At 37.7% G+C, this 12,129-nt stretch overlaps 1 protein-coding gene across 3 annotated transcripts; it reads right to left on the bottom strand.

Annotated features, from left to right (window-relative positions):
- Nucleotides 1-533: 533 nt before the first annotated feature.
- cpeb4a (cytoplasmic polyadenylation element binding protein 4a) lies at nt 534-11,172 on the bottom strand. Of its 3 annotated transcripts, none has more exons than XM_059521284.1 (10): nt 11,096-11,172; nt 9,080-10,260; nt 7,789-7,879; nt 6,242-6,265; nt 5,837-6,013; nt 5,648-5,737; nt 5,280-5,398; nt 4,979-5,093; nt 4,622-4,803; nt 534-3,557 (listed from the first exon to the last, which is right to left on the bottom strand). In XM_059521284.1, the coding sequence occupies exons 2-10, from the start codon at nt 10,196-10,198 to the stop codon at nt 3,330-3,332; spliced, it is 2,145 nt and encodes a 714-aa protein (XP_059377267.1). In that variant the 5' UTR covers nt 10,199-10,260; nt 11,096-11,172; the 3' UTR covers nt 534-3,329. The 3 variants fall into 3 exon arrangements, with proteins under 3 accessions (XP_059377267.1, XP_059377266.1, XP_059377268.1); XM_059521283.1 differs by lacking the exon at nt 11,096-11,172 and adding an exon at nt 10,667-11,087; XM_059521285.1 differs by lacking the exons at nt 6,242-6,265; nt 11,096-11,172 and adding an exon at nt 10,667-11,087.
- Nucleotides 11,173-12,129: the final 957 nt, after the last annotated feature.

The following is a 12,129-nucleotide window of genomic DNA, read 5'->3' on the forward strand; positions in this document are numbered from 1 at the left end:
GAGGCGCTGTTGTGTACCTCTGCAGGAATCGTGTAGGCGGTGTCTAAAGCAGGATGCTTAAGTTTAGATTCCCTGTTCAGATCTTAACAAATGATACAGCTCCACTAGATTCACAGATAATAAACATTCAAGTAATGCAACTGCATAAATGGTTTAGATGCATTTATACCGAGGCCTTTCCTTCTCAGCAGCTCCACTGATAAACATTTATCTTGTAGTAAAAACCGTAATCAAACTTGGCAATTCCAGAATAGTCAAGGTCTCACCCAGATGTCCTCCTGGTAATCATGAAACTGTCTTTTAGGCAGCATGTGCTGTATCAGACAAGCTAAAAATAGATTTGACCCCATTCTCAGACAGTGTGCCAGAAGCTTACTGCATTTCCTATTGTGCTCTGTCAGATGATGACGCCTTGCACTTTGATTGTATTTAGGCTGAGCGAAATTAAAGCAGCATGAAGATCTAAATTTCCTTTTAAATATTTCATTGATCATTTTGATTCATATTCACAGCTTAAAACAAGACCCACAGAGTTTCCTGCAATCAAGTTTATTCATTCAACATTTCACATTACAAATACTTTAAGCATTCTGTTATAAATATTTAACCGCAAATAATCAAGACTCAACTACCAAAGCACATGTATGACTAACCCAACTATAAAATGAAATTTTTCTTTACATAAGTCCATTTGGATTTAAAATATAAAAATTAAAATTTATAAATGACATAGCAAAAAAATTATTCCTCTTATAAAAATCTGTTGATAAATACACCTTCCCATACACAGTTATAAACTATGTAAATTTAAATAAACAGTTACTTAGATAATTTTCTGATTTTTTTTCTTATTATCCTTCTGTAGACATGAAGCACAATATAGCGATTATTAAAACTAGAAAATCTAATAAGTGTACTGATCAAAAACTATAATCAAAATGACAATTATTACATTCCAATTAAAAATATATCAGTAAACGGTTAAAACATTATTCACTTAATATTTACATCGTAATCACAGTAGCATGAACTCAAGTAGGAAAATATGTGAATACATAAAAGTAAAAACACCTATAATTTCAGTGGTATTCTTTTATATATATATATATATATATATATATATATATATCAGAGAATGATAAATGTTATAATGTTTATAGGAGAGTTTGTGAGGTGAGACACGTTGCAAGTAATGGTTATATTAGAAGTACACTGTAAAGGTCTCTGGGAAAAAGTATTGCACAGAACTCACTGTCAATATTTTGAAAGTGTATTCAAGTAAACCCTGATTCAATATTTGACTAATCGCCCTCTTGTATGCTTCTTTTTTTATTATCTAGTAAACACAATAAAGTTGGGCATGCACAGTTTGTGCATGGGCAAGGTACATGTAACAGTGTGGGAAAAAGGTTGAAACAAAACTACTATTACAGCAAATGACAATAATAAATCCCTAACTTATTAATTTAGCTCATGCGTAATGCATAAATTAACCTGTTGCCTCTCAGAATTATACAGAACAGTAAACATTGATATTTCAATATGGAACATTCATCATTGTGATACAAGGTGCATCCTAACATTACTCTAATTACGGTGTTAATTATTGTATTTTCTACAGCCAATAATGAGGGAGATATTATCATTCTCGTAACTGATGGTGGGTAGGTATATATTTCTACATGTACCACACATTTTAAGGAATTTATGTCATGCTAGATTCAATATTTACTTCGTCCATTAAGACAGAACAGGACACTGTTTGCATTTTGCAAATATTAAGATATTAGTTTCAACAATACGGTCACCTAAATATATATGTGACAATCTAGGGTTTTCAGCACGTAAATACATAAAAACCTAAACAAAATGATATTAGCTTTTTTTTTCTCTTGTCCTTAAGGTATGCTTGCGTTATAACCAGATCTCTCAGTAACAAAAGGTACAAAATCTATATTAAAAAAAAAAAGAAAAGGAAAAAAAAAAAGTTATCATAAAAGGACTTTCCATTTGTGGAAAAAAGTGACTTGAAAAACAATATTTAGAAAAGTAGTGCATAATGGTTTTACGTCCATGACAAAATAATTAGCTATAAAACACAGTACAAAAATCAGCAGACCATGTAAAAAATAATGTTTTTTTTTTTTTTTTTTCAAATTCTTTGAAATGTGCTCCGCTACTGCAATGCTCTGTTAGAACACCAATTAACCCATGGCAAAAACCCATGCAGTAAAACACTATCAATGCAACACATGGTCATTTCTCATTAGCAAATACTACAACATTAAGTTAGCTTTTAGCACAAAATCCCTGACAAATGAGCCAAAGTTACTGCCATAACCATTACAAGAATCATAAATAATTAACTTAATAGATTTCATTTTTAAACCCATCAAACCAATTAAAATGTAAGTTTCCTATCATATACATATGTATATATTATCTTCATTGGATCACAGACAGTAGGACATCTCTAAGGCTCAACTTTGGTTTGCCTGACCTAAAAACTGTGCATCACGCATGACAAACAGTCATTTCCTGCATCACTGCTGTTCTCAGTTGTTGTCCGTTAGCCTTGCCTCAGATCTTATGCTTGATTAAGGAATAGGTAACTTGGATGCAGTTTAATAGTAATCCTTATAGAATGCTTCAGGTAAGCCTGAATCTTACAGTGTCTGAGCTTTGTTAGGATGAGATCCTCTTAAGGATCTTAACATTATAAATCTTTTTTCCACTAAATCACAAAGATTTGCCTTAACCGTTAGAACAAGTCCATAAAATCCATTCCAGAATGAACCCCTTAAAAAGTCATTTTTAAGTCTCTTGTTGGTTGTTACTGTGCATTTTGTTAAAAGAGTAACTGTGAATCCACATTTGCCATGCAACCATTAGTCTGTGAAATCACAAACTTGATATTGAAGTCATAAGAGCGAGGCTCGAACATTTCCAGCCTCCTTGTGTATAGCCTTCAACAGTTTAAAGTGAAAACGTGACCCATTACAAACAAAAAGATGAGGCTTCGAGAGAATAAAGATAGAACAGTAATTCAGAGTCAAGTCAGGCTAAACATCTATATTTTTAAATCTAATGCATTCAAGTCTTCATGCGCACCAATGTAGCTTTTCAACAAAAAAAAAAAAAAAAAAAAATCAGGATTACACGATTTTCTTTTAGCATTCTCTTCTGCAAAAAAAAAAAAAAAAAAAAAAATTTAAATTAAAAACTTAAGAATAAATACAATTTTAGACTTAAAAAAGAACTGTAAATAAAAAGGACTTAGCAAAATGAAAAGTGCATGTAAATGATTAGCACAGCCTTGATCTCCCGGATCAGTTCCAGCGGAAGGAGATGTGGCGAGGCCGGTCTCCTCCCTCCTTCACTAGAGGCTTGTGAAACTCCCGTCCGGCACGCGAGTGAATGGCTGCCCAGCAGTATTCACAGTAGTATTGAAGACAAGTGACGTTAGCACAGAAGAACGGAGCAAACTTGCCCCCACAACGCGTGCCCTGACACTCATCACACAGCTGGTCATCCAGTACATATGGCTTCACTTCCACCTGGGAAAGGAAATATTTTTAACTTTAACATTTAAAGGCAGGCTGACCAGGAAGAACAAGGACCATAAACAATTTAACCCTATGGGGCTTGTCAATTTTGGGTCACACTTGGTACATTAGACTTTAAATTTTAACTTAGATTTTTCTGGAGAAAGAAAAAAATTGTGTTTTATGGTACTATGCAATATTTACACATTTTGTAACAAGCGGTTTTTGTCATTAAAATTAAATTACATTTTGAGTCCCTTCATTTTTGGTCACATTTGGTAGCTTCGTAATTGCCTTGAATTGTACATTTATTATTATTATTATTATTATTTTTTTTTTTAAGGAAAATCAATGCAATTTCTTTTTGTTCAATTATATTTTTTGAGTATTATTTAAAATTTTAAGGGGATTTTATGATACTATGCAATATCTATAAAATTTTATATTAAGAGTTTTTTTCCATAGCCATTTTTGAATGCGAATGCACAAAGTCTTACTTTTTATTTTTTGACACTTTAACATATCTAAATCATGTTCATCATTAATGCTACAAATATCATCCCATTCGAAAAAAGCAAAAAACCTTTTCAGTCAGTTCCAAACAAAGAGGCGCCAGAGGGTAAAACAAACCAGAGCATGACATTATTTCAGTATACTGTCGATCAGAGATCTCTTTTCTTTAAGAGGAAGATTATCCATATGTAAACTTTAGGTGGGCTTTTTTTCTAGACTAATAATTCAATATCAGGTTTCACTGCAAGTAACAAAATAATAATATAAAGTTTAGGGTCCAGACAAACTCCTTCAAAAAGGAACTGGCAATAAAAAATAAATAAGCGTTTAAATTGCATTCTTGTTTGAATATGGACTGGAGAAAACTAGCGAAAGAACTAGACGGTTCACAAGAACAATCAGGCAACAGATTCACATAAAAATTACTGCCAGCCCTGCAGTAGATGGTGCTAATATTGCATATATGGAAAGCTAAAAAACTTTATTCGGGAAAGCAAAATAGACTTTTCTCCGTTTGAGTTTACATGTACTACACCGATCAAAGATGCAACCCACTCTCTCACCCGTTTATCGATCTCTCCGTGTTGCAGTTGCACAAAGCGAGCGCTGATGGCAGCAATGTAGCTCTGCTGATTGGAGAAGGCCACACGCCCAGCCCCTTTAGGATACTTGAGCTCAGGGTCAGTGTCAATGCCAGCATAGCACACCCCGCCATACAGTCGGTCCATAATCATTGCCAGCTCCACTGTCATGGGGTAACACGTCAATTAAACAATAACAAAACATCATGCAACAATCATACTTGGAACAAGCCTGAACATTTACTAGAAGTTTCTTACAACACTGTAAATAATCTACTAGAACCTCACTGTGCTAGTTAGTTGCTGTTGATCATGGTAATATTTGAAAGTCAAACAAACCAGCTCGTAGAGGTCGTGGAACTCCCCCAACAAAGATAGTTTTTCTGGGATCGAGGGGCTGAGAGCCATCCATCACAAAGTCACTGTCGTTCAAATTCCAGGGTCGTATCTGGACCTGAAAAGAAACACTAGCTTGTCAAGTGCCATTGGAATTGAATTGAAATACTGCTAGAGCAGGTTACAACTTTCAGATTTATATTTAACTTTAAAAAGCTCTACTGCTTTTTCACACACACACACACACAAAAAAATAAAAGTCAGGACACAGGAACAGCAGACGTGCAGCCTTTGAATATCTTACTGGTTTGTCTTTGATTGTAGGGCTAGAGACACAGAGATAGAGCTTCCCATCTTCTTCCATACAAGCATCAATCAGCGCCTGGACCGAGCTCTCGTCTTGAAACAGAAGGAACGCATAACCTGCAGGACAACAGGTGCATTGAAGGTATGCATGCAAGAAGCAACCAGCAGTCACTTTCAATAACCTTGACCTGTAGAGTTTACTTAGGCCCCACTGATGATATTCATCTGGAGCTCAGCTTTTAACAATGGGTGTGCCGTATACACACCCACTTAGGAGTACAGAATTCATCCGCTGAAATGAGAGAAGTGGATATCTGCATGACTCATTTCTTAATAAACGTCCGTGCAAATGACTCTGAAACTAACCTTTTGGTGGGAAATAAGATTTGCTCTCTGCTTTGTGAGGCCAGTCAACAAACAAATGTCCAAAGCGTCGGAAACTGGCGGTGATCTCATCTGAAATTTTATACACAATACATAGAACGTGTTGGTTGTGGTAATGCACATTTAAAAATAAAAAACACCTGGAGACAAATGCTTCTTATCGGTTAATACCTTCGTCTATGTCTGGAGGTAGGCCACCAACAAAAACCTTGCGAGAAAAGCGTTCGATGCGTTCACCGTTTTGGTGAGGGAAACTGTGTGGTGAGCCCAGTCCACTCAGACTCTGATCAGACCGGTCATCTTCTCCGTATGTCCGCTCATCATCCATGGGAAACAACGATGAGTGACCTGTCACACAATAGCCACAAATGCCAATTAGTGGCACTGATGCTGAAGTCACCCAACAACTCTAAAAGTGGCTATAGATTTTGTACAGTAGCAGTTAACATCCTTCTTCATTTGAATACAATGCGAGAGCAAAGTTTCTAAACACAACAAAGTATAAAAACCAAGCCTGGCAACAAACACAACTTAACACAAAGGCATGTTGTAACATGAAATTTCATTATTTTTTACCTCGCCGCCTCCCGTAATTCCTCGCTGCATGTGAAATAAGACAGAATAAACTTGAGCAAGGAGTTAGACATTTCTATTAGATGCTCAAACTGTTTAAAGTGGCCATGAACTGCCTTTGTTTTTTTGGATTCTCGTTCTGGTTTCTGCGTAGCCCTGCATTTGCCTTTCTCGTTATTTACACTAAATGCGCGAAACAGTGTTCAGGGCTAAACAGACAGTGATGAAGAAGCAGGCGTTGATATTCTTCTGAGGAGGCGTCGTCTTTACGTCATAAAGTGGCTCATTCCACAACCTGCCATTTTGGTAGATCGGGTTCAACATAGACTGATCTTAGACTAACAAGAAAGTTGAGTTCTGAAACTTACAGGATGTTTTTAATAGTATGATGACCTCTTAAATGTCAAAAGATAAATATTCTTTATAGATCCCTTTATAACACTATGCAAAATGGATTAAGTGAACAATAACATATCCAAGTCTACAAGTGTTGGAAAGCATAACATGACCAATTTCATTTTGAATGTAGGAAAATATTAGTATGGGGCACTGTTTTTATTTGTCACATCTATTATGATGAATGGAAATAACATCGGTTACATATTTTTGGCATATGTTGGACTTTGGGGAAATTATGTTTTTTTTTTTTTTATTAGACATTTATGATATATTTGTAGAATGGCCTGAAGAGAACCATGCTTTTCAGTCTTTGTGATTTGCATGGTCTTCAGCTGAATTTGCATCTCTGTACTGACACCAAGTCGCTTTTTTTGGGTCACATGGCCTTGTTCTTTGGATATAAACGATGCAATTGCGAAACACACTGAACAATCACTTTGTGATTCAATTAAAATATGTTTTGACATAGGCTAGTTGGCAGGAAATGGAGGAGAACACATGCCCTAAGATCACTAGTTAAAACTATAAAAGTGTGAGCAAGATAGCAAGAAACGGTTGTCATCTTGGCTTTGTTGCTTTGTCCAAAACAATTAGTCTAATTTTGACTTCAGGGACTGCAAGACAGAGAAACAAAATCAAGCATTATACTGCAGCAAATATAATACAAAAAGTGTATATTGCAGATCTGATGCAACATAGGCACTGAGGCAACAAAGATGGCAAATGATACACTGAAACTACAGTATGATGTTGAGATTACAACATTTCTCAGTAAATCCAGATTTTTAATAATAACCAATTCAACGGATTTTAAACTTAAATATCAAAGAAGCATAAAACAACAACAACGACATTGCGTAAATGATTTGTAGTGCAGCAGAAATGAAGCATCAAAGCAAAGTAAACCAAGACTATATTAGGTTTTGTTAAAGCAAAAAATAAATTCACAATTCGCAGCCCCACATTTAAACATTCCATATTAAATTTTGCTCTCAATAACATGAAACTAGCAGAAAAGAAACAAAACTAGCAAATTAATTGAACAACTGACTTTGTCCATTGCCTAAAAATTCTAAATGATGATTATGAAATTTGGTGATTTTCACTTGTACAAGATACAGGATCTGTAATGGTGGCAGTGAATATTGTACCTTTCAAGGAATCCTGCTCGGCTCTCATGATGTCGATCAGAGAGTTCTCTAGAGAATGCATGCTGAAACCATCAAAGGACCGATTGCGATCCTGCAAAAAACAAGGGAGAAATCATTAGACCCTGCCATTCTGTATTTTACCAATCAAAGCAGACAAAGTTCTCTTTAAGTGACATTAACAGTTTATAAATCTCTTTGCATTCACGTAATTTTATTTTGAATTTGAGTATCGGTACCAGTAAAAATGCAGATGATATCGGTCACCCCACCTGTCCAAATTTGCAACTAGGGCACATATTAGCATACAGAGACTCACACAGTTGGACACTTGATATGTACATCAATAGTGCCATTAGATAAATGAATACATAGATGCTCCCTAAGGCTACAGACCTAAAGAAAATAGGTCAATCTCTGTGTTCCTTTTTACTTGCTTCGCAATCCAAAATTTTACATGGAGTCTGCTGTCACCTGATTTAGACTGCCTTCACAGCCTTTATGCATTACCCTTGGGTGTTGCAGCACAACAAGCCTCTGCTTACCAAGTGAAAAAGCCGTGCAAACACAATACAAGGTTTGTTCTTGGTATTAAGCTACAAACTGAACAGGGAGAACACACTGAGCATGTGAAACAATGAATGTTTTCAGCGAGCTACCACTGTGGTTCAAACAAGAACATAATCTGCGTACCAAAGCGCATAACAATGCAGTTCAGACTCGCTGGTAATATGCAAATCATACAGTTGCCAGAATAATTAGATACAGTACTACAAATAATTGCTAGATAAGCAGTTATGTTCTAATCTGTTGGTCTTCCCATTGTTATTAAATCTATGATAGATACAAAAGTAATAAGAATAGCTTATTTGACTAAATTTTGAAAGGTGCATAGTATGTGAGAAGGTTAATATCTGGAATAACTGATAATTGTTTTGACAAATGGTTATATCAGAGTATCAGACTTTCCAGTTCCCCTCCTGTTGCCTGTGATTGTGACATCCCCTGATTTTGACTCACTTATCCAAGTCTTTTTATATTGGTGACATTCACAGCTTGCAGAAGTGGAGCAACAGCACCACATTACTCAACTGAGCTTTGATCCATCACAATTACCTAACAAACATGCCACATGAGCGTTTTGTCACTATTAGATTAGCTAAGGCCAAAGGGAGCAGAAAATGCATTCATCTCATCCTGGATACGCACTCAAACATACGCATCTTTGCAACCATATTACCTCTAAACAAAAACAGCAATAGCTGATAATTTGGGGAGATTGGGTTTTAGTTACCTGAAATGGAAAGACGCTATCGTTGCGGTTTATGGTATCCTCCATCCAGGGTTTAGTGTTGAAGCCAGAGTTGTTGCGGTGATACTTCTGCATTGGGGTCTGGTTATTTGGGAAAGACTTCTTTAAAGGAGAGATCGAGTTGAGGGGATTGACCCCTCCATTCAGCCCTCGGCGATACTCTCGTCCCTGAGAGCCTCCCCAGCCTCCGTACCCTCCACCTGGGCTCCATGAAGAAGAAGATGGAGTGGACGAGGGACTCTGATAGCTCCCCCAGGGGGAAGGAGGCTTGCTTAGGCTATTCCCCAAATGGGGCAACTGGTTGAAAGCAGCACTGCGGTGGGAGAAGGGAGGTGTATGGGGGCTGGCCGAGGACCTGCGGTGCGGATTATGAGGGTGCTGGAAGTGTGGATGAGGAGATGGATGGTGCTGAGACAGAGGCCCTATCTGGTGGGAGAAGTTCCCCCCGAACCCTGAACTGGCGTGATGAGAGAAACTTTGAAATAGCAGCGGAGGAGGAGCATTGTTAGTAGTAGCAGCCTGATTGAAAAAGCCAACCTCTTCGATCAAGGTGGAAGGGTTGGGGGGCATAGCAGTGGACCAGCTGCTGAACCCAGTAAGGGACGATGAAGACGAGCTACTAGACTGTGCTAAAGTACCAATACCAGACGTCTCCTGATAGTCAAACCCTGATAACACTGGAGATTCGAGCCGCAGTGACTCTTTTCCATTAGCGTTCTCCATGGTCCCTTTGTCCAGCTGGTTCTCGTCTGGCATGGTTTTGTCCAACTCTGAAATGATTCCTGGAGCTTCCTGGTGACCTGGAGGAGAGAGCGCCTGCTTGTCTTGTCCTTCATGACTCTCTTGTTGCGGTTGCGGAGCCTTGGACGTGTCAGACTCCAAAATATCATCTTGCATGTTTGAGTGGGCCGTCACAGCTGGGAAAAGCCAAGCGGACCCAACACTTCCACCATTGGTAGTGTTGTTGTTGCTGATGAAAGCCGGAGGGCTTGGAGGGGTTGTCTGGTGGGGAACTGTATGCTGCAGGTGTGGATGAATTCTTACCGGAAAAACGGATTTGTTTGCGGAGTTGTTTTTAACCAGAAAGCCGTAATCCCCCATTTATGTAGCCTAATTGAGTAAATCTTCACTTGTGTGTAATTCCCTCAGTTTCTCTTAATACCCTTGTGTGAGAAAGATAGAGATGGAAAATATTCACAATACTGGAACAGCTAAAGAATCAAAACCATCCAACCATTAGGCATTCTCTATTCATTTTTACACTTACACCCACTGCCATCATTCACATTCACACATTAAATGGTTCTACCATGGATTTACGCACTTTCCTCTCAATCTTAATAAAATCAAGAGGAAAACATAAGGTGCAGTGAAAAACGCCATTGGCAGTGCACCGTTGATTTCATCGACAGCGTTTCTTCTAAGCAAAACAGGGTCGTGTTTTAACACATCACCAGTCATCATGCACAGGCCACCTTATCTAATAATTCAACACGGCGGAGGATTTTCACGCACGCATTTTCAAAGCATTGTCATCGCAAATGTTTCACGAAAATGCAATTGACCTACCGGCGTTCTTCCTTATTTCAGCAATGACCTCCTCTCTCTCTCAACCATTTAAATATAGGAAAATGTTGATGACGTTTCAGTCTATGTGCGATAGGGGTAGTGTCCTCTTCGTTCCGAATTTTACCTTATTAAATCCTCAAATGTACATTGACGCGTCGATTAAATCCTACGGTTGTGATGGCAAACGCTACTCTGTGGATCTCTGATACATTCGCTTCGTATGCAACGCTAGATTATATCAGATCTCACAGTGCAAACAACAGCGTTCGTGTTCTGGTTGCTTAATGACAGCGTGCATCGCAGTCGGCGTTATAATCAGGACAGCGCATGAAAACGATCACGCATCATCGTCGGACAACAATTTACGCTCGACATATTTTGGATGTTAATTTTCAGAATCTACACTGAGAATGACACAGGTTTTCTTACGTTTCCAAGTTGCAAGGACAGGCTGCAGATGACCATGGTTTATGAGTGTTGCAATCGACCAACCAATCCAGTTGCACTTCCGTATTTAACCCCGCCCACTCATAGTAGAATCTCCGCCCAGGTTCGAGTATGTGCGGCATTTGATTGGACAAGAGAATCGCAACCACACCTCTTTCTCAACCAGTTACTTTCTGTCACACAGAGAAGGGTGACTGTACCTGCCCTGAATGTCAATACCTTATATGACCGGTTTTGAAATGTTTAAATATTTGCTGTCTACACTACTCTTAGAAATGTATCAAATTCATTTAAACAATAAAATATATAACAATAAATAATATCTACCAAAAATAAAATGCTTGTAATAAACCTACATGTGTAGTTTATGAATAAATAAGCAACTTCTTTGTAACTATTATCCTATATGTGTTGTCACATTGGTATACGTCTATAACAAAACCTGCCCAAATAAGCCTTTTCTTGGTCTTGAAAAGGCATGCACACTGACATTATGAATTGTTTTAAAGAGAAATAGCCTATCTGATGATGGTCCACAGATTCCTGCCTTGTTTTTCTTCACATTCATTCAGTCTGCACATTGCTTTTACCTATGGGCAGACACAGTTTATATCTTTTTAATGATGGGTTTGGTGTCTAAGGGATGCCTTCAGCAGGCCAGTTCTAGTGCTCACTGCAGCCTGCAATCCCATTAAAGTAAGCTGCTACTATTTTCAGCCTGTAATCGAGTTTTAGCGCTTGACTATTCATGTCTGGACCAGATCAAAATCAATCCATTTCTCTACAGCATTGGATTATAAAGGTGTATGACATCCACTGCATTTTATCATTTTTGTGTATATGCCAAGTTTAGTGTTTGTAGTACACTGACTAATGATTTATCTGCAGGAGAACTGACACATTTGGTCCGTCTACTGAAATGGAAATAGATCAAATCAACAGGACATGCTTTGTCCAAATTTAACCACGTCTGTGCAGCGTTAGCATACTTGCATGTGAAATGTTAATATACAAAA

Source organism: Carassius carassius, chromosome 33 (assembly GCF_963082965.1).
Source record: "Carassius carassius chromosome 33, fCarCar2.1, whole genome shotgun sequence".
Lineage (NCBI taxonomy): Eukaryota > Metazoa > Chordata > Actinopteri > Cypriniformes > Cyprinidae > Carassius > Carassius carassius.